Source organism: Podarcis muralis, chromosome 10 (genome assembly GCF_964188315.1).
Source record: "Podarcis muralis chromosome 10, rPodMur119.hap1.1, whole genome shotgun sequence".
Taxonomy (NCBI): Eukaryota; Metazoa; Chordata; class Lepidosauria; order Squamata; family Lacertidae; genus Podarcis; species Podarcis muralis.
The window spans coordinates 47,371,148-47,394,350 of NC_135664.1; the positions used below are offsets into that span (position 1 = coordinate 47,371,148).

Below are 23,203 nucleotides of genomic sequence, written 5' to 3' on the forward strand. Positions count from 1 at the left end.
TGGCTTAGTGAATAAGCAGGTGGGGGCAGGTCTCAATCCTATAGCCTGTAAAGTGGGTTTGAGGTGGTTTGCATAGGCCACATATTTATTGGTCTGTGACTGTGTGTTTGCTCCGCCCCCCCATTTGCGTCAGTTCGTAGTTGGCCAGCCTGTTCCATAAGAACAAGATTGTTGATTCCTATTGGTCTCCCATTTCCCCCTCCCTCTCACATGCTGTTCTCTTTCCTCCTTCCTCTTCCACAGTGAGCTCCGAGGCAGCAGAAGGCAATCTTTCCTGGAGCCCCGCCCTGCCGCCAAATGAAGTGACAGTGACGGACATCACAGCAAACTCCATTACCGTGACTTTCAGAGAAGCACAAATGGCAGAGGGCTTCTTCCGAGACAGGAGCATCCCATTCTGAATCTGCATTTTTCTATTATTATTATTTCATCGTTTTTCTTTTCTTCATGCTTGGAAGATTTCTGTTTCCTTTTCGTTTTGTTTTTCATTTGTGTGTGTGTGTGTGTGTATTCCCGCCCCCCGCCGTCCTCCCAATCAGATTTTTCTAGGGGTGGGTGGATTTAATTATATTATTTAACAAACAAAATCCGGAAAAATTTCCTTCACAAATGTTTACAGAGGATTTTGGTTTTATTTTGACTGTTGATCTCACTGGCTCTCTCTTTCCCTTGCTCCCCTTTCAAATAAGCAAAAAAAGAAAAAAAGAAAAAAAAGAAGGCAACGTGGGGGTGCCTGTACATTTTTTTCTCTCCTCATTTGTTATAAAGACACAGAGAGAGTATATAGATATTATGTGTTGTTGCTTTGTCCATTTGGGAAGTGGAAGCTCTTTTCACTGGCAAAGACATTTATTCACAGTGCATTCTGGAAAAATGTCCGTTCCCTATATCAATTATAGCATATCTGCAATCGAAGGAAGGACCCGGGGAATGTTCAGAAAAGAGGAAGATGCTAAATACAAATTTACCTGTATTCTTCCATGTTTCAGAGTTGATCTTACTTCATCACTTCCCAGTGGTGTCTGTGAAAAGCAGTGGTCCCCCTCCTTTGGGTGGCTGAGTTCCCATGTTTGCTGCTTCCTCCCTTTTCTGTACTGTACAAGATGCGGCCTCCACAGTGCTTCCACACATGCTATACATTTGGGAGACTTCCTGTACTCCGGCTTGCTTTGTTGTGTCACTCCAGGGAACGTCTTCATTGACTTCTCTCTGTGCACAGCCAAATTACATTTGGTTTAAGTAGGGGGTAAAGTGAATCCTACCAGGTCTGACTATCACTGCACACCCACTGAGAGCATGCTCTTGAACAGCCTCCCCCAACTTGGTGCCCTCCAAATGTTTTCGGCTGCAACTGTTGTTTGCCTCACGCAGCTTGACCAGTGGTCAGCTATCATGGGAGTCATTGTCTGAAACATCTGGAGAGGACAAGGTATGGGGAGGCTGCTCTACAATGTGCATCATCCAGTGGTTCTCTGGCAGATGTGCAGGGATTCTTCGCAAACAGTTGGACCTAGGAAGCTTGAATCCTCCCAGAGCAGAGTATGATTGTGTCCTGTGTGGAGGATCCGCAGGACTGATGATGGGTCATGGCGAGGAGGGATTGGATGTGCATCAGCACGCATGCAGTGCCAGTGAAACCTCTGAACCCCTGTTGGAACAAACATAACCACATGAGAAGCAGATATTTGTTCCTCTGGCAGGCTGATGGAATAATGTGATGTGTAAGAACTAAGCCACTACGGCTATCCGGTAATGAGCTGTAGCTTTACATGCCCGTCTTTTGCCGTTCTTGGATGCATACAGATGGAGTTGCCCGGTGATTGCAATTCTGCTTATATAAATAGCTGGAAGACTTTTTGTTAATTTTAAACAACTGCTTCAGCCTGCCCCACTTGGACATTTCTTCTCGTTATCAATTGTGGTGGTGAAGGCATTCCCAACTTCCAGGAGGTAGTTGGGAATCTCTCTGGTTTTGTGTTTAAATATTTGCCAGGCTCAGGATACTAGAGAAACGCTGCATAAAATTCTATCCATGTTCAAGCTTTGCTGTGGACTTCCATTATCTGCCCATTGTCATGAAACTGGCTTCATATATCGCTTGAGGCATGGGGCTTTGGGTGGGTAAGAGTGGAGGTGATGATAGAGTGAGAACTTCCTTGTGGAGTCAGAAGAACTGTAGCTGTTGCCTTGTTGAATTGGTAGTGTAGCAGATATGGACACTGGCCAATATTGTCCTGTCTGATCAAAGTAAGGGGTCAGAAATATTGGCGCGAAAGGGAATGGGGTTGAGATATGTTTATGAGACTTATAAAATTCTTCCACTTCAGTTTTGCCCTTGATGTTCAACACTGGAGCCTCTGATGCTTGTGTGTGGTTTTCTTGACAAATAAGTGTGTGTGTGTGTGTGTGTGTGTGAACATCTTAGCCTTTGCCAGGGAGAAGCTGCTTGCACTTCTATAGAGCCTTGTCTTGCACTTCAATGCCTTGAAATTTGTGCTGGACTTCTTTGTGACTTTTTTTTTTAATATAAGGAACGGTGGTATCTATGAACTGTATAGCTTTAGAATATTTTCTTGTGCTTGTGTGCTCCTTTAAGTTTACTTAAGCAAAAGGGAAAGTTCCACAAAATTTATCTTCCTTTAGAGAGTGAGGATGGCAGGCTAGAAGGCAAGGCTGCAATCCTAGCCACAGGTACTTCAGTTTATATCCCACTGAAATGAATGGGACTGACATCTGCATATACGACTTGTTTAGGAATTAGGGGGTGAAAGAGAAACTGATGGAGCAATAGAATGATGATGTGCACCTTCCGATGATCTTATTTACTGACCTCATCGTCTAGCTTACAAAGAACATTTCTTCCCCTAGGTGTGTGAAATTACATTAGTCTCTAGAGATTGTGAAAGCTGAATTTAACACCCTGTGGAGTTTCTAGTCCCAGATACCTGCAATAAATCTTTCACTACAGACCCGAAACCAGTTTTTGGAGGAACACTTCAGTACTGTGCAAGAGCGTCACCTCCCATCCTCAATAATAGTGTCTGTTTTTAAAAGTAGTGCAAGTGCTATGGATTTTCTCCTGTCCCAGAGCTGTTAAAAGGAGAAAGGTCATTGTTGGGTCTGAAGGTATAAATCATGCTATCTTAAACTATTCATGCTAACAAAGAAGGGGGATGGCTTCTTGGACATGGTCCCTCAGTTTATTCTGGCCTCGTCTTTGTCTTTCCATCAGGCTGCAGAATACCAGGACATCTGGGTTATCTGGATGCCTGGCTATAAATATTCCACTTTCCAGACAATGTTAGTGATGCAAGAGCTTGACTCGGTGCTGATTTCTTTTTAATGTAAGGCCTGGACAGAATGTGAGAGCTGGACAGGCTCTTCCCAGAAACTAGAAGCAGATAAAAATGGCATTATTATTTTTTTACTATTGTGTATGCATAGGTTGGGATAACTTCCCCCAAATTTGATTTCTTTAGTTAGGTTCTAGTCTAATCCACCAAAAGGCTAGAGCTATAGATCTCTTGTGTTTCATGGGAGCTTTGGCTACTTCAAGTGTTTTGAGGATAACATTGTTATTTCCACTGCTGAAATTTAAGTTTTTGCGCCCATTGCTGTCTCTTGTGGGGGCCTGGTGGGTCTATATTACCGTACATTAATGGACCATTTTGCAGAAATGAAAAAATGGCCTCATTTTTTAAAAAAACATCAGGTACTTATTGCACTGAGACATATCAGCAGATCATATTGCAGGATGCAAATGCATGGGTTCGGTTGGCAACCAGTACAAACTTCTTCACCGTCCTCTGAAGCTGTGCCTCATAACAGTGGCTTGATCTGCAGAAATTAGCAGGCAATAATGCCCTGAAAGGCTTCTCTGTGCCATAAAATCCTTCCCGTTTAAATTCCTGCAGATCAAACAGCAGAGCTTCAGGGGTCAGTTGAAAAGTTGGCAACTCAAGATCAACTCCATGTATAGTTTCTGATCCATAAAGGGCTGGGCTACAATACTTGCATAACAAAATTGGGTCTCTCTCTCATCCCCCCCCCCCCATTTTTCATAACATCCAGTTTTCACATCATGTTTACTGCTTCAATTTGACTCTCTGACTTCCTTCCACCCCTCCATGGGTTTCTGCTGTGATACAAATTGACTGCACATTGTACTTATAAACCAATACTTAATTAAATCTAAATCTAAAACAATTAAATCTAAATCTAAAACAATTAAATCTAAATCTAAAACAATTAAATCTAAATCTAAAACAATTAAATCTAAATCTAAAACAATATTGGGTTTCTAAGCACTATGAAGTCTTGGCCCCATTTTCCCCACAGAGTTTAGGAAGCTCGCTGCAGCTGTGACTTGCTCTGCTTTAACCTGCTTTTGCAAAAGGAAAGCCATGTCTTCCTAGGTGTTTCCCCATCTCGCTAAATTTAAACAGCAGAAAGCAAGCATTGTTATGTGACTTCCATTTCTGTTGGCACTTTTGTTTCTTCCTTTAAGGCCATGCGGACACTCCAAATATATGTTGGCTTACTTCCCTCAGAGAATCCTGGGAATTAATAAGGGTACTGAAAATTCTTTAGTCATTGTCAGGGTTTTCTGTGGAAGGGATAGAGAATGGCTGACAAAATGGTGCATGTCTGCATGGCAATGCAGGTGTGCCCTCAATCTCTTCCCAGGCCTGTATCCAAAACGTTATTTTCTTCCCTGCCACCACTTTAATAATAAGAAAAAGGTTTCTATAGGGGTTTGTATAGGAGTCAGCCCTAGCAGTCAGTGAAAAAGAAACTGCTTCTGTTTCAAGTGTGTGTGTTTTGTAACTTTGAAAAAATTTGGTCACTGACATCTGTCCTTGCATGAAACCATTTCTAGCCATGTTGGGTGCACCAGAAGAGAGTGATCATCTTTGCTGTTGATTTGGAACTTTTACAGCTGTTAGAGGCTGAGTTTAAGAGGATCAAACTCAGCTGGGAAAAGGCACTTCACCTCTCCTTAGATATATCAGTGGCATGATTTGCCTTTCTCAAAGCTCATGCTGTGGTCCAGTGCCACATGTGAAAATAAGGCTTATCAAAATGTATGTGTAACATCCCTCCCAGTAAATGTGAAGGCCTGGGCTGTCGGCCTCAGAAAGGATGCTTGCCTCCCCTCCCTCTTTGATGGTTTGAACTGTGTTGTCTTGTGGCTGGCTCTGTGATACAAGTCTGTGTCCTCTCAAACAGTGTTGCTTTTGCTAGTGAAAAGATGTTTTGTGCAGGGTTTCCCCCCCCCCCTCTCCCTTTACAAACCTGGTCAGGGAGACACTGAAATTGGAGTCTCCTTCTAATTACCAGGAGCAAAAAGTCTTGATTCTGGTGCGATAACGCAATTCCAAAGCAGCTTGTTCCTTGAGTTCTTATCTGGCAATTGTGTGCGAATGCTGAAGAAGCGGAGAATGCAGCATTGTCCCCCTAACCCACCTTAGTGGCTTTGTAAACCTTAGGGAATAGAAATGAACAAAACCTGTTCCTTAGCCAAACAAATTGAATATCACGACAAGGGGAAATGGCCCCATCCACTACAATCCTGTACATGTGAGCATGTGCATCTTAAATTGAACATTTGCATGGCTCCAGTAGGTGGTTATAATATTCAGTTGAAATTGGATGGTCCCAATAGTTATAATCCACTGGTTATAAGATTGGCTTAAGTTATATGTGACTGTTCTGAGTTGCCCCTGAGGATATGCCATGTGTAAAAAGAAATGTGCTCTTTAAAGCAATATTTTCTATGTGGGTTGCACTTTATGTAACCTTATTACCCCATTAGACTTTTTTCCATGTGCCCAGTGACTTGCCATTAGGCTTTGTGCCTTCTCTTCTCTTCCCTCCCCCTTCCAGACAGGGTTCCTGTGCCTTTTTGTATAACAGCTGTGTGATAGGCAGAAATTCAGCAGCTGCAGAGTTCTGCATTTCATGCTGGGGAAAGTTGTGTCTGTTGAATCTCTGTGTGCCACACAGCGGTTACACAAAGGGGGCTTGCCAGGGTGGTGGCAGCTGGCAACCCTTGGTATCGCCAGCCCTAGATGTGTTACCTTGCAGGAGGTTTTGATGGGTGTTGCTGTAATTATCTTTCATTCCTTGCAAAAATGCCTTACTGTGTGCAGTGGGGTTCATGGTTGCCATGGCTCTGCAGTCTCCCCCCCTTTTTTTTTCTCTGTTAAAACTGTGGCAGGGTATTAGTTGTTAAAACAAACCATACACTGTACACCTTGCCAAAATACGTCGCAGTAATTTGTACATCGTTTCAGTTCAAAGATCTAGACGAGGAAATAGACGTTTGACTTAATGGGTGGAAGAGTTTGCTAGTCACCTTCAGTTTATTTTTAAAGAAGCTTCGCAGCAGCATCTGGTGACTTCTGAAAGAAGTAAGACTGTTCATCCATAGCAGGAATGGGGAATCTGTGGCCATCCAGATGTTAGACCTCAGTTCCCATCAGCTCCAGCTAGCATGGCCAGTAGTCAGGAAAGATGGGGACTGTAGCCCAACATCTGGAGGGTCAGCATCCCTGGTCTGTAGCAACTTTTATGGCACTTTAGAGAATTAACATACATGGCGGAAGCAAGTTCCAAGCTTTGTATCAGGTTTGTACATAGGTACGTGAGCTGAGTTTCCAGGGTGCTGACCTTGGTACCAATAGTATTAGTACTATTGTCTCCCTTTTTAACTACAGACAAGTTAAATCTGTAGTGTTCTTGATTTAGCTGGCAATAGAATGATAGATAGGGATGTGGTGATGTTACAAACAATTACTGTTACTGTATGCGTGTTTATGATTGGCAAGTATGCATGGCATAAAAATCGACCAATTGAGAAATTCTGATCACATGAAGAGTGCCCTTGGGTCATTCCAAGGAACTGTCCATTGGCAGTATTTATTCTTAAATCTCCGAAACAGTTGTACAGTTGTTTTCTTTTCCATTTCTAGTAACGTCCTTGCTGCACTGTTGCGGTTGGACTGCATCACTTCAGTAACGTGGAGCATTTGTAACGTTGCAAATAGGAACCCCCTTCCTGGCAAAAACAACCCATTTTATATAAAGTGATGCCAAAGCGATGAGTCTAAACCAAACTTCCTTTAAATAAAATCATCGTATTTTATGCAGCTTCCCCCAACCTGGGTGTCCTCCAGAAGTTCTAGGATACAACTCTCTCCATACCTGGCCACTGACCAAGTGGGGTAGATGACAGTTGCAGCCCCAAACATCTGGAGGTCATCAGGTTGGGGAAGGCTAGTTATTATGAATGGGTGATGCCCTACTAAGTCACACCCAGAATAGACCTGCTGAAGTCAGTGGACTTAAGGGGCTCAAGTCAACTAATATAATGGGTCTTCACACAGTATGATGAATGCTATCAGCCGGTGTTTACATAACTCTCCTTATGCCCCTTGCATTGCCATTAACTTGTTACCCTTTTTTTTTTTGGTGTGTGGACAATGGTTCCTGTGAGAAGAGAGGTGTAGAAAGGGGGCCATATTTTCAATTAATGTAACTACTGTGTATAAATGCTATATGTGCATAGTATGCTCTGATGCCCTACATTAGAGAGAGCTTGGGATCTTGTAATGTTCCATGTTGGTGTGTGAGTATTAATCCAGAAAAGCATTTGGCTTGAAACTATACTAGGGAACAGGTAATGGCAGATGTGGGTGGATGTAGAGAAAAGATGAAACACAGTAGACAGAGGAATATGTTTCTTATCTAAAAATGAAATGCATCGTAAGTTGGAGAACTATGTGCACTGTCGTTTGATGTTCTCCAGTGGCATGTTTTCTTGATGGTACTTCACTTGTACAAAATATAATCTCCTCCCCCCCAACCATATTATATAGGTTATAAAGAGTTGATTTCGTAAGCGGCTATATAGTGAAGTTGATGCTCCTTCAGGTATTGGTGCATCTTCAGCCAAAATTGATGATAGAGCAAAGAAGTAAGGAAACTGTATGCAGTTTCATAAGACAGTTTATGCTGCTGGCTTCATAAGACTGTATAAAGTAGGAATGGTGAACCTGTTATAGCCATTCCTGCAGTGTAGCAATCCATTAAGAAGTGGAAGGAGATGTGAGCATGTGAAGAAATGGTGAGATGTGGATCAGGTTTTCCTTTCTAACGATAAGAGACTTTCTTGGAAGAGGCAGCCGTTGTCTCTTCCTCTTGATATTGAACACTGTAAATTTTGCACATATAGAAGAGCATAGTAAACATGTTCTGAACAAAAAATTACCACAAAGCAAGCAAAGCCCAGAAGTGAAAGCTGGGTTTTGATGAGTCCTAAGAAGTGGGGAAAGGTGTGTTTTCAAATCCATGTTGGGTGTTAGCTTGCCTTTCTTGGTGAGAATGGAATACTGTCCTCTTCTGAAGCTTATAAACCAACAGAATTGATGGGAGGAAAGGAGGTGAAACAAGATCTTTGAGGAAGAGGTGAATGTTGTGCTGGTACCGAAGTTCGTAAGATGAATCAAAAATATTGATCTATCCCTTTTATGGGGGAAAATACAGATCCTACTGCTGCCAAAACACCCCTCAACACTTATCTCAACACTGTCACAGTATGAATAGTCCTGTGACAAAGTGTACCAGGAATTAAGGTAGAGGGGGAAACCAGTAACAGTTGGGTTCCAGACCAACCCCACAGTCAGACAGGTTGCACTTGCCTGTAATGCAGATTGTTTAGGCTTCCTATGTATCTTGACTGGCAACCAGCTTGCAGATTGCCTGAAGCGCACAGGAAAGGGCACCCGAGTTGCGGTCCCTATGCACTTAACTGGGAGTGAACCCGTGACTTCCTTCTGGAGAAACATGCATAGGATTCCACTGTAAAAGCTTATTTCTCTGGTGCTTTCTAATGGCATCTGGCAAGATAACAGGTGCAGTCACGTTAGGCCACAAAGCTGCTCTTAAACTTCCTCTTCACGACTTGCAGTTAGCCTTTCATGCTTTGGCTGACTCTTACCGTAGGCTCCTCATTCCAGGCAAGGAGAGCATAATACTTCCCACTCTAGGATTCCATACAGCTCTTTGAAAAACTTTCCAGGCATCAGCAATAAAATTGCCTGCAGTATCAATCCCTCTGACCTAGGGCAAGTCAGTCAAATGCAGCGTTGTGGATCTCTTCCATTTATAAGTATGTGTATATAATGTATTTTTAATGCATCTCTTCGGACTCCCGTCCCCTTGATAAATTGCACTTTAACAGCTTATTAGGGTTGTGGGGCTAGGTCAGGCTCTAGGGTGGGATGTAAGCAATGCAGCAGCTTTTTCTTCCTGACTGTTGTATTAAATGGTGACCCATTTTGTAAAGGGGGGGTTAAGGAAATACCATGAAGTAGAAAGCTTACAGGAAATCAAAAGGGGGCATTATAATTGGCTAATGAGGTTAGGAGGCTTGTTTCAGTGCCAAGTACCTATCTCTGAAGGAGTCCATATATCAGCCTTTGCCAACCCGGTGCCCTCCTGATGTTTAGGACTACAACCTCTAGACTAGTTTCTGTTATCTTTTGGTAGCCTTGGGTTAGACTACTGCAATGTGTTATATTTGGGGCTGCCTTTGAAGAGTTTGGAAACTGTAGCTGGCTGATCAGGGCAAGAGGGCCTGAGTGCATAACACCAATCCTGGCATAACTGCACTGGCTACCAGTTAAATTCTGGGCTCAGTTCAAAGTGATGGCTTGAATCTACAAAGCCTTATGTGGCTCAGGACCCCAATACCTCAAGGAACGCCTCTCCCTATGTCAACCCTCTGTGCAATGCACACCTGACGCCATTATCTGTTTTTAGGTGCCAGGCGAAAAATCTTATTTACCTAGGTTTTTGGTTCATAATTGGGAGTGTAACTAACTATTGGTGCTCATCCATTTAAGTGAGGCGAGTAGGATTTGTTCCTTTTATCAATATCTTCTTGGATGAGCACTTTAGGCCTTCTAGCTGCTTTTATTTTTTGGTTTTAATATTTATAACGCAAGTCGCTTTGAGGCACAAAAAGTATGCTTTGAGGTAAAAAGTGGTAAACATATTGTCCATAACAACTGTCCTCAGCCCTGGCTGCTATAACTGTGCTGGCTGGGGCTGATGGGAGTTGTAGTCCAAAACATCTGGAGGACACCAGGTTACTGAAGGCTGCCATATCCTGTCGAGGGGGGTGGGGTGTCTGAGCTATGTTCTTCCTCGTTTGCACTGTTTGGTCTCTCGGTCTGAGTTAGTTGCTTGATTCTATATTGTTTTCTTTGGAGCTAGAAAGGGGCAAAGTAGTTATGAACGGGTGGGAAAAGAGAAACCGACCTGAGGTGTTGCTTTTTTAAAAAAAGATTGAATTTCCGTGTGTGTATTTGCGTTTGCGCTCAGTGGTTTTCTTTCCCTTCTCCTTTTTGGCCTGAAATCCAATTTGGTGTTTTCTTGACGTGACGCCCAAGTTAAAACCTTTGCACACGAAAGCTTCCTTTGCACAGAATGAGCTTCTCAGTTCTTTGTTTTTGTTATGTTTTTGTACAGACTAACTGAATGTATTGGGGGAGGGAGGGGCTGAGGGAACAAAATTCCAAACGAAATTTAAGAGATACAGACATATATCAAAGTTTTAATGCCTTTTTGTGCGTGAGTGAGTGTTTGATGCAAACAGAGATTGTAATACAAATGAGAGGGCCAGAGCGAGTTTTAATTGACTCAACGTGCAGCTTTATTTTTGTACTGACGATGGTTAAGAGACTGTACAGCATCTATTTATTTAGATGATTTATGTGGTAAATGTTGCAAACAAGATTATTAAAATAAAATAAAATAAATGAGAACTGACATTTAACTAACATCCTGTTTCTGTGTCTTCATTCAACCCTTATTGTTCTTTGCTAGGCCCTCTTTCTGGAAGCATCTGTGCTATATGTGTGGGTGTGTATATATAAAAATAGCCCATTCCACTCTTTTTACTATATTGAGAATAGCACACAGCCAGAGTGACTAGACCAGGGTTGAGGAACCTTTGACCTCTGGGTGCGCAGACAACCACCAGCTTCTCAGGCTCTCTATCTAGCATTTGGAATTTCACTTTCTCTTTTACTTATTTTTATTCACTTTATAAAACTTGTTTATGCTGCTTTTATTATTAAAGATTCCTAAAGTGGTGTACAATACTGATAAAACACTATAAAACCACACAGTCTATCAGGAAACAGTAAAAACAGGCCAGAGCGCATACCCAGTTAAATAGTAGCTTGCAAAGTGAAACAACACGGACTCAACCCCAAGTTGAATAAGTTGTCTGGGCACCAAAGCTTATAAGACACTGTATCAAGGCTGGGAGAGTTGCACAATTGGGGTGCCTGTATTCAGAACACCCTCAGGTTGCTGCATATTGAATCCCCTGGCAATTGCAGCACCTTCAAGACTGTGTACCCACTATGCCTTACTGCCCTGATCCAAGAGTGCTTTTGCATAGCTCTAAATAGGGCCTTGGAGCTGAGACTCCAATACTTTGGCCACCTCATGAGAAGAGAAGACTCCCTGGAAAAGACCCTGATGTTGGGAAAGATGGAGGGCACAAGGAGAAGGGGGTGACAGAGGACGAGATGGTTGGACAGTGTTCTCGAAGCTACCAGCATGAGAGAGGCAGTGGAAGACAGGAGTGCCTGGCGTGCTCTGGTCCATGGGGTCATGAAGAGTCGGACACAACTAAATGACTAAACAACAATAACAACAAATGGGGTCTTGAACTGTAGTGGTTGCTTCTTGCTTGCTTGAGTGGAGAGGTGAAAAACTGCTGGATTCTACATGGCTGGAATACTGTCTGCTGACATGGAATTGCGTTCATTACTGCCTAGACTCCTTTGGGAGGAAGGGTGGGATATGAATTTAATAAATAAAATTTCTCTGCCCATTTTTTGCCTCTAGCTGTGTCCCTGGAAGGTTCCTTACGAGGGAATGTGGCCCTTGGGCTGAAAAAAAGATACCCAGCTATTCGAGTCAGTCCCAGCCCTAACCTGCTGTCATGGACTGGCTGGATGCAGAGGAATGGTGGGAGGTACCAGCTATGGAACCCCCAAGGGAAGAAGGCTCAGAGCTCAGGGGATTAGTGGTAGGACAAGGATGAGTGGCCAGAGGGGGAAGACTGGGAGGAGGAGGTGTCAGAAGCTGAAGAGGAAACAGGGTTTAGTGAGCAGGAATAGGCCGTGGCAGAGAGCAGTCCAGAATCGGAGGCAGAAGTGGAAGCTGGATAAGAAGGGGGCCAAGAGGCAGAGATCGGACAGGCTGGTGAGGAAGCTGAGCTGTCTTCACCCTCTTGCTGCAATAAGCTTCCCTGTCGACTGGTCTCTCAGGACACAAGGAGGTATGAAGAGGGATATTTCTAAACTTACTTCACAAGCAGAGTTGTAGCCAGATCTCCGGGGACCAGTATCATAACTGAAAGAGATTTCAACAGCTGGCCGTATGCGGCGTTGCTAAAGAATTACTGTAGCAAAGAGCACTGGAGTAAGAATATCAGGCTTTCTGCAGCTGCCAGCTTGCAGCAGTTCAAGACATAAACCAACATTCTGGCTGTATTATGGATATTTTGCAGAGTTGAGGGTGGGGCAGGAAAAACAGAAAGAAAGCTCTGCTCATGCACCCATCAGTGTCTGAGCCAGGGGAATAGGCAAAGGAAAGGAACGGGCTCTTGTTCCACAGACCATTGGTTTATTGAGCATTCATCGTAATTTATTTTCTGGTAAATGAGATGATGTTGGCTATTTGATGAGCAGTTCATTCTGATTGGTTGGCAGAGAGGTTAGATGCTGCTGCTGCACCAAAGCAAATGTTATCTCATGCTTTCTGGTGCATTTCACCTTACTACAAAAAAATCTGATCTTTTGGAGAAGCAGGTTTGTTGCATAAAAATTCCCTATCAACTACAGCTTGGCAACCTGAATTTGCCAGTATATGATTGAATCCCACCCCAAAATAGCGGGATTCTGGGAGTGCTGAGTTAATACAATAGATTTCTGACTTCCACACAAACAGGTTTATCTGTGTGCCTAAGCAGATTTCTGTGGTGGATCATTGTACTCATTTCCATGTGCTCTTGAACTAGACCAAGGCCACATCCACATCATATAGTTAAAGCACTCTTATTCATGGCTCCCCCTGCCCCAAGAATCTTGAAATCTGGTTTGTTAATGCTCTCAGTTCCCATAACAAGCTACTGTTTCCAGGATTCTTTGGGGGAGAGCAATGACTCCTAACTGGGACGCGGGTGGCGCTGTTGGGTTAAACCACAGAGCCTAGGACTTGCTGATCAGAAGGTCGGCGGTTCGAATCCCCGCAACGGGGTGAACTCCTGTTGCTCAGTCCTAGCTCCTGCCAACCTAGCAGTTCGAATGCACGTCAAAGTGCAAGTAGATAAATAGGTAGTGCTCCGGTGGGAAGGTAAACAGCGTTTCCATGCGTTGCTCTGGTTGGCCAGAAGCGGCTTAGTCATGCTGGCCACATGACCCGGAAGCTGTTATTCCCTCGGCCAATAAAGCGGGATGAGCACCGCAACCCCAGAGTCGGCCACGACTGGACCTAATGGTCAGGGGTCACTTTACACTTTACCTTTAATGACTCCTAAAGTGGAATAAGAGTGCTTTAAATGTGTGGGTGTGACCCAGACCCAGCCAGTATGGCCAATGGTGAGGAAAGATGGGAGCTGTAATCCAATAGGAGTTGAGGAGCCACAAATTTCTCACTCCTAATCACAATGGAGAAGACTTGGAAAAGGTCGGGAAACCTGATCCGTGCAAGCTTAGCTGGTCTACAAGCCAGAGGCCCTTGAAATAAATTCTTTGCAACCAACCAAAGTTTTTCTTTATTGAATACAGCTCTTCAACAAACTGCTTTTGGAATTTGAGGGTGAAGAGGTGGGGCTGAAATGTGCCTGGGACACAAAGCTGGGATCTGCTCTTCAAAGGTAATGTCCACAGTCCTGCAGAATACAACAGCAAGTCTTCAAATGATGAGAGTTGCTATCTAGATAGTTGCATAGGCTTCCATAGCTGTTGGACAGGATGGGAGGACTTGATGAAAAGTGACTTGATGAAGGTTAAGTGTTTCAAATCTACACTTCAAGCTAGCTGTCTTGAGGCTACTTGCACTGAGCCAATAAGAGAGAGAGAGGAAGCTTTCAGTCAAAATGTCCACCATTTGGCGGACACAACAGTACAGTACTAAACAAGTGAATGAGTTTTTTATATATATAAAAAAAACACCTAATACAATCTCTCTCTCTTTCTTGCTGGCACATATGTCTAAAGGAAAATACCACACAGTAAGTATTCTAACTTGAAAGGGGTGATCAATAACCTATCCATCTGTCTGTGAAATTACTTTAGTGCTACAAAAGTGACTTAATAGGCTGTTCTTAGGTCTACTGCATGGTTAAGCACTGGTTTGAATCTGACACATTAAACCCTGGCACTGTTATTTTGAATGAAGTGATAGTATAGAAGAAATATGCTGTCTTAAAAGTGTAAGAAGAGGCATTGCCATAATGTAATGAGTTGAATAGCATGCCAAACAGTGCTGCAGAAGTTATGAGGCAGCTGGGTAAGCATTACTGAGGCTAAGATAATGATAATTGAGTTAAGAGCCACTGCCAAGGCTTGAGGCTAGAGCAGGAATGCAGAACCTGCAGCTCTTCAGGTGTTGCTGGAATATAACTCCCCAAATCTCTGACCCTTGACCATGGGAGTCAGGAATCCAACAACATCTGAAGGGTCACATGTTCCACATTCCCTATTCCCACATCCATATTGCTAGGACCTAGATTGAAGTATCTACAGTATTTGTCAACCTTTTGTCCCTAGATGTTATTGGACTACAACTCCCATCATCCCCAGACAATGGTCAGAGATGATGGGATTTGTAGTCCAACAACATCTGGAGCTCCTTGACCAGGTGTGGGGAACCTTTGGCTCTCCAAATGTTGATGAACCTCAACTCCCAACATCCTTGGCCATTGGCCATGCTTCCTGAGGCTGATGAGAGTTGTAGCTCAGCAACATCGGGGGGGGGGGCAAATTTCCCCCACAACTGCCCTAGACTGACAAGGCTATGTAGTACAAATAATACAGAGAGGCATGCATGCTTCTGCAAGCTTGGAGCAAGGGTCCCTGCGTATGCTTGCAGAAAGTCCCAGGTTCAATCCCTGCCTTTTCCAGTTAAAGAGATCTTGGTTAGTCCTACTCTGTATGGGATGCTTGCATAGACACTACTGGGCTCGTTGGACAAACAGTCTGGGCCTGGTATGAGGCAGCCTCCCATGTTTTGATGACAAATAAGGTGTCTCAGTACTACGAAGCACTTGCAGCAGGAAGATTTAACCTTCATCAAACTGGATGTCAACATAAATGCAAAACTGTCCTTGGCTGGTGAGTCTGCAATTCAAGGGCAGCTTTCAACTTTTTTACAATCCATGTTTTTCAGATATGAATATTTAACCCATTCTCAATGCATGCAAGCTAGCCTTCGAGGGAGGCAGGGTGGCTGGGGGGAGGTAGGAAGTTCTGTAACTGTGAAGCTGAGAGCCCTTATCTGTGTGCCTTAGCAATCCAGATCTGATGTATCGATGCTTTTTCATAACATTTACCACTGTAAAGAACTGTATTTACAAAATGAATAGCTTGCCCCTCGCTATAGTTCTCATTCCAGGCTTCTTGCACTCTAATAATCAAATAAATCAAAATGACTGAATGGCTTTAAAACAAGTTGTGGGGAGTTGGAGGGTGTGCACAGAAATCTAGACCAGTGTTTCCCAACCTTTTTTGGGCAAAGGCACACTTGTTTCATGAAAAAAATCTCGAGGCACACCACCATTACAGCCCCGTGACGTCAGCGCGCAGCGTCACGCCGGGAGGGACGCACGAAAGTGTAAGTTTCAATTTTTTCCCCTCCCCCTTGCCTTCCTTCTGTGCCAACCGCCAAAAAGCCAAGACTTTAGGGCAGCAGGTCGACACGGAAGAAGCTCCTACCTAAGGACAGGTGCGGCGGCCGTGTCCTCTTCTGCCACACTTGGCAGCCCTGCCTCACGGTCGTGACTCCCACCCTGATTTCTCCCCGCAGGTCGAGCGGCACAGGCAGCCCAATGTGTCCAGCCCAGACACAAGCCCCGTGTTGGAATGAAAGATCACAGGAGACGAGAGAGGCGGGTGCAACATGAGGCGTCTGGCCAGGGCGGACCCTGGGAGCCTGTTTTATTGAATATTACAAGCATTGCCACAGGTGTGCTTGTCGCTGATTGGTTGATACATACATACACAAAGAAACTTGTTGCTGATTGGTTAACATAAGTACTAAGGCGGGAATTACATGTGAGAAATGGGGGTTACGTATGATCATTTATTATCGGTGGATTAAAGGCTGGGAATCGAAGGTAGAACTAGACAGGCATGAAGCCTCCTAATTAAATTGTAATGATGGATCATGGCATGAAACAATATAACAATCAAGTTCTGTAGATGTGGTCAGCTAGGCATGAAGAGCGGGTCATGTTGTTTTCCATGAGCTTAGGATGACTGAACAAGGAAAAGAATGTCCTGGTGTTTAGAACAGATCTGTACAGTGTGTGCAAAAGCAGGGAGAAGATTATAAGCAAGACTTCTCAGAAAGCAAGAGAAAAGGTGCAAGGCTTCCCCAAAATGCAGCAGTTTTGTGCAGTTTTGTGCAGAAGGAGAACTAGCAGTTATATGCAGAAAGAGGACTTCCCTTTATCTCCCCCTTTCTTTTCTTGTTTGCGAGGCATTCTGGGTAAATAAAGCAAAAATATTTCGGGATTAGTGGTGTGCCAGCAAATGCCCAAAATAAGTTCGCCAGGGTCGATGGGACAGAAATATTTCAGGATACGTGGTTTGCCAGCGCATGCCCAAAATAAGCCCATCCACATCTCACCTTAGGTTTACTGTTGGTGTTGCCATTTCGCAAAGTAGGCAGCAAGGAGTTTATTAGGTGGTTGAGGGGGAGAGAGAAGCCGGGAGAAAAGACTTATGAGGCCAGGAACGCATTGGAGGAAGCAACATAACAAAATTAAGATGCATATAATGACAAGGGCATATTGAAAGAGATTACGAAGCCAAGTAAGATTAGGTAGCCATGCAGTAAGCCACTGGGTGAAGGAACCCCAGAGGCCAGAAAATCCGAACGTCTTGTTTAATGTGGTGTGTAAGATTTTGCAAATGAGAAATCTGGCTTTGAATGGCTTTAGAATTATCTGTGATGTTAAAACAACACGTCGGCCACTTGTTCACAGCCATAATGATGAAACATGAACAAATAATCGATAGCACGATTTTTGTAAAAGTCCATTATATAGTCCACTCTGTTCTTTATTCAGAAGATGAAGAACTTGAGAAGTAAAATTCAGGGCTTTTGCTGCAGAACAAGCTGAAGAATTAATGTTTCTACTGTTGCGTACAGCCAATCCAGGGACTTCTAGGAGAAAAAACAGCTGAAGAGATATATTCAGACCTACTGAGAAGAGAAACAAAAGCATCACAATTGTTAGTCAATTTTTCAGAGCGGCGATTTCGAGAGCGGGATAAATGATGCTTCTTGGGTAAAATGATGGACAAATGGCTTAAACAGCAAGGTGTGCCATGGCTGATGTTTGCTGGAATGTAATTAAACGTATAGCCAGGACACAACCAGAAGAGTTCCAGTTGAGGGGAAGTGCAAGCTTGCTCATTAAATTGAATGGTAGCTTGTAATTGTTGGAATAAATCTCTTCCCCACAGGTTAAGGTGGATTTTCAGCACACAGGGCTGGATGTATGCAATGGTTTCAGAACTATCAGGCAGAGAAACAGGCAGCCACTGTACGCTTTTAGAAGAATTTTGGGGGCCACCCACGCCCCAGACTGCAGAAGCGGACTCAAGGGGCCACGTGGGGTCCCAGCAATCACTGGAAATTACAGAAATGTCTGCGCCCGTGTCAATCAAGCCTTCCAGAACTTTTCCATTGATTTTATACTTACAAAGAAGTTTCTTCTCACCAATCCTCTGGACTACAGTTAAAAGCTGTGGAGGGATAAAAGAAAGCTCGTGCAAATTAATATCCATAATGGAAGCAGTAGGATGAGAAGGGAGCACCACCAAATGCGCCCAAGACTCACCCTTTTTTAATTGCATGGGCATATGGCTCCAAAACTGAACCATTATTGTGCCTACATAGTCAGGATCCAGAACGCCAGGAATAACCTGGATTCCTTCTTTTGCCGCAGAAAATTTGGGTAAGATTAAGCCTGCGACTTTAGGAGGTAATTGGGTGGTCATAAGCACAATTTCATCAGGTAAAACAGTGTCTTTGGTTTTTTGATTAATTAAGTCGATGGTAAAATCAGAGTGTGTATCCTTTGAGATGGTTTTAATAGTGGAGACTAACGGCGGGGGGGGGGGGGCTCCCTATTTGTCCTGGCCCGGGAGTGGGGCCCCTAAGGAGTTTCCCGAACTCCTGCACTGATTTGCCCAATGATAGCCTTTACCGCACTTTGGGCATTTCTTGGAAGGTTTAGCCTTATTGGCATCACCATTCCTGTGCGCCCCACCGCCAGGTGCTCTGCATTCTTTTGCAAAATGACCTGGGCGATTGCAGTTGAAGCAGTTGCTATTCCATCCAGCATTCCTGTCACATAAGAAGATTTGAGACCAGAATCAACAATGGCCCTTCTCAATTCTCGCATTACAGAGTAAGGAAGGGTTTCATACAGCACCTGTTGTTGCGCTGTGCCTGGGTTTACATAAGAAATGGGGAAAGCGTCTGGCCAGGGCGGACCCTGGGAGCCTGTTTTATTGAATATTACAAGCATTGCCACAGGTGTGCTTGTCACTGATTGGTTGATACATACATACACAAAGAAACTTGTTGCTGATTGGTTAACATAAGTACTAAGGCGGGAATTACATGTGAGAAATGGGGGTTACGTATGATCATTTATTATCGGTGGATTAAAGGCTGGGAATCGAAGGTAGAACTAGACAGGCATGAAGCCTCCTAATTAAATTGTAATGATGGATCATGGCATGAAACAATATAACAATCAAGTTCTGTAGATGTGGTCAGCTAGGCATGAAGAGCGGGTCATGTTGTTTTCCATGAGCTTAGGATGACTGAACAAGGAAAAGAATGTCCTGGTGTTTAGAACAGATCTGTACAGTGTGTGCAAAAGCAGGGAGAAGATTATAAGCAAGACTTCTCAGAAAGCAAGAGAAAAGGTGCAAGGCTTCCCCAAAATGCAGCAGTTTTGTGCAGTTTTGTGCAGAAGGAGAACTAGCAGTTATATGCAGAAAGAGGACTTCCCTTTAGCCCCGCTTCCCCACTCTAGATCCTGAATGCGACCAAGTGCTCTGGACTCCCGAGCAGGGTGGGAAAGAGGACTCGCATCTGGTAGCCTCCGGGCTCCTCGCCTGCTCGAGGGATGGCATTGCAGGCAAGCTGCCGGCCGTCGCCATCGCCGCCCCCTCATGCGAGTGGACCTGCCCGGAGTGGTGGGCCGGGGGAGGCTCGCTCTCTGTGGGGATGTGGCCCGCACGCGCGGCCCCGCTTCCTCCTGCCCAGGGCTGAGCTCCTTACCCGCGATCTCGGTCTCGCGCACGCGGATCCCACTTATTCTGAAGCTCGCGCCACTAGCCGGGGCTCTCACACCGTGCCAGGGTGAGGCGGCGCGGCCCACTGACGTCATCGCGGCTCGCCGCCGCCCTCGACTTCCCTGTTCCCTCCCCTCCCTCGGGTCGCCGTGGTTACCGAGGACTGCAAGCTGCTCGGGCGAGCGTGGGGCATTAAGTGGGAGAAGGAAAATTAAAATTAAAACTCGCCTGAAGGCCGCCTCTCCGGATATCTTTCGAATTTTTTAATTTTTCCCGCGGCACACCAGGCAACGTCTCGCGGCACACTAGTGTGCCGCGGAACACCGGTTGGGAAACACTGATCTAGACCAGCCATGGATGTGAAGTTGGTTCTGAAGCATTGCAGTTTGCAGAACCATTTATGCGCTCTGTCAGTTCATCTAACTGGCTTTTAAGCCAGTTATATTACCAGCTTTCACAGTATCTCATAGTAACATCCCAAGGGTGTGGTGATGTTACCACCTTGGTTCCACAGAGGGAGAGAAAACAGGATAAAAGGAGACACTGAAAGCATTTCAAATGGACTCATGTGGAGCCCTAATTATGTGCCTGACCTTAAGACTTCTCCAATAAGTCCCTTGTCAGTTTGGCTCTGCACAGTGATTGCATGCTTAATTTCCTTGTATGCTTCCCCTTCAGGGCATCTGCTGATTGTAAACAAAACAAGGTAGCAAGTGCTCTCCAGAGTGCTGATTGCTTCAGAAATGTAATCAAGCACCATTGCAGCTTATCAGAGCACTTAATTGCTATGTACAATGTAAAGAAAGGCCACTTTATTGATAACCACTATTGAACTGTGTAGAAAGTGGCTTGCAATTCAAATGGTAGATTCAGTGGTGTCTGGCTACTTTTTGCAGTGAACATGGTTTGAAAAGGTGGTTTATGTAACAGAGTCACTGTCTGGGTTAAATGGGGCCATGCATGGCAGTGCTTCACACGTCACAGATTTACTGCTGTGCATATATATGCAACGGCTAGTCTCAGCATCCTGGCATGTGTACCTATTTGATGCATAAGAGGGAGGGGAGGCAGCAGTCTTCCAAACTTCCCAGACTCAACCCAGGTAGGTATCCCCACTCTAGCAGCATTTTTGGCTGTATCTTAAATGTTGTAAGATACTCTACAAGCCCATCTGGGCCTGAAACACGGACTAAAAGTACAAGAACTACAAGCGATATGGAGACAACCATATCTGTTGCATGCCTGCATTATTAAATTGCTATGTACACATGCATGGTCTGTAAAAATGTAGTATTTGAAACTGCCCACAGCAGTCACTGGAAGCTCAGAAGCTACTTCAGTCATCTCATTAACATCAACTTGGGGTGGGAACAACAACATGCCACTTGAATTGACAGAGGGCTGAAACTTGGCTGATAGAGCCTCAGGGAATGGCTACACAAGTTGCTCGCCAATATATTTATTGCACGTTGTTCACGTGTTGGTTTGCTTTCATAATGCTATGTTTTGTAATAGTTGCAAATTAAACAAAGACTCTATAAGGCTGAAATCCTGCACATGCTTACCTGGGAGCAAGTAATGTTGCACAATGTGACTTTTTTTCTAAGTAGATCTCCGCAGGATTGCACTGTAAATCTCTAGTGTACTCTTCTGCAACGAAAACTGTTACCCTTGCTGTTTTCACTACTGTATTCAGAGGCAGGATGTGTGTAACACAGCTTGAAACTTTAGCTGTGAGTCATTGAGTCATGTGTTATTGAATGATACACATGCAGGTGTGAATCAGTCCTTGGCACTAGCAATATGGTAGGCTAGTGGCTAGGTTTCTTTTGCCTACACACTTAAATGTAAATGTTTATAATAAAGTTTTGTTTTTATTATGAGAGCTTTGAGAGCTTGTCTGATCATGAACACACTGACCATATGCCCAAGTGTCCATTCACACATTTTGTTTGGCTATTTCTCTTATTTACATAGTGTAACGTACGAGGTGGAAATTAATTGCTCTTCCTTTAGTAGCATCTGTGACTGTGAAGCTTCAAAACATATCCTACTATGCCAGAGATGCATGAGCTACGCTCCTCCCAGGAACTAATAACTTCAACAAATGAAGAAAACACATGAAAGTAATTGATGAACTGGTTAATTTTTTAAGATTTCCTTTCTTTGACCTTCCATTTACCTCATCATTGCTCGATGTACTAAATCTTATTCAGCTTGTTTCTTTGTATCCATTTCCAGCTTCCTTCTTCCAGCTTTATCCTCCTGGAGAAGAGTCTGTAGCTCAGGGGTAGAGCACCTGCTTTGCATAAGGAGGTCCCAGGTTCAATACTCAATACTGTAGTATCTCCTGATAAGGCAGAGAGAGAGACCTCTGACTGCTCCTTATAAGGCAGTTTCCTATGTTCCTCACCACTTCCTGCAAATTGCCTGTAAATCTACACAAAATAAATACCCAGGAGTGGAGTAGGGAGAGCTGAGGATTGTCTGTGATATCCTTTTGTATGGAGGACTGAATCAGAGCAACCAATTGTGACAGGAGCTGGATTCTCAAGTGTTTATGTGTGTGTACAAGAGAGAGATGTGTGTTGACTTTCAGACTGTAATCCTAAACACATTTTCCTTAGGAGTAGGGAAATACTCCACTGAAACTTATTTCTGAATAAACAAGTATAGGATTGACTGTACTATTAAAGCCCCTGAGGATTCCCCCCCCCCCATTTTTAAACATATTCTTTTTTTTTTTTAGGAGGGCAAAGAAAAATACTAAATATTGGTGCCGCATAGCCTATGGCAAAGGATGATGGAGATTCTCCATGGCTGGTGTAAGCCTCAACATTTTTGCAGGGCTGAAGGCCTACAGCCAAAGACCCCATCAAATCTCTCAGCAGCAAATCGAAAATGCGATTTCAATCTTGCTTTTAAAACGGCCTGGAATATGCTATATTTTCCAAATATGTTCCCCTGCAGAAAGATGTTCCAGAGTTACAAGCTCTCGAATCCCACTGTTTTGCTTTTCTCTCAGCGGAGTCAAAGAGTTATTTGCTCACCCCCCTTTTTTTTTTTAAAGCACCCATCGAGCTGAAACCCGGCTGCACTTTGCCGGAGGCGACGGCCCTCGAAAGTGTTGCTTTTATTTGCAGCGACAATGACAACATCGTGGTCATAATCTTCCATCGCAACCTGAGCAGAGGCAGGAGCAGAGAAATGAGGCAGAACATGAGCGGGGGGGGGGGGGCGCTGAGAAAATGGAAATAGCGGGAAACATTCGCGCGAGGAGGGGGCGCCGCCCCGCCTGCGAGTCCACGCTGTACTTTCCTGCCTCTGCTTGCCGCACGTCCACCACCCTCCCGCTCTTCAAAAAGCTGCCCGCACGGCTCCTTTAAGGGTCCGCGCTTGCGCTCTGCAGACCTTTACTCCCTTCGCTCAGAAGGAGGCGAGGGCGGGAGGCGGGGGACGAAGCAGGAAAGCTCTGAAAACTAAGCAACGGGGCGCGCGAAGCCGAAGGCGGGCTTTACTGGCGTCACGTGTCCCCCTCCCTCACTCCCGGCCCCCTTTTTCCGTGGCGGCGCGCG

At 44.4% G+C, this 23,203-nt stretch overlaps 1 protein-coding gene and 1 long non-coding RNA gene across 4 annotated transcripts in view; one reads left to right on the forward strand and one right to left on the reverse strand.

Annotated features, from left to right (window-relative positions):
• Positions 1–10,847, forward strand: part of CBX7 (chromobox 7) — a 25,484-nt gene extending 14,637 nt beyond the window's left edge. For 2 of the 3 annotated variants that reach the window (XR_013394384.1, XM_077934961.1), the window contains exon 7: positions 244–379. Coding sequence is in view for 1 of the 3 variants with exons in the window: in XM_028745961.2 (XP_028601794.1) it covers positions 244–401 (158 nt within the window). In the remaining 2 variants the exon portion in view is untranslated. Of the gene's footprint in view, positions 1–243 lie in introns of all 3 variants that reach the window. The other variant, XM_028745961.2, reaches the window with a different exon arrangement.
• LOC144328990 (uncharacterized) lies at positions 10,639–23,089 on the reverse strand. The gene is made up of 2 exons (XR_013394385.1): positions 21,811–23,089; positions 10,639–14,048 (listed from the first exon to the last, which is right to left on the reverse strand). It is a non-coding gene; the product is annotated as an uncharacterized LOC144328990 (long non-coding RNA).
• Positions 23,090–23,203: the final 114 nt, after the last annotated feature.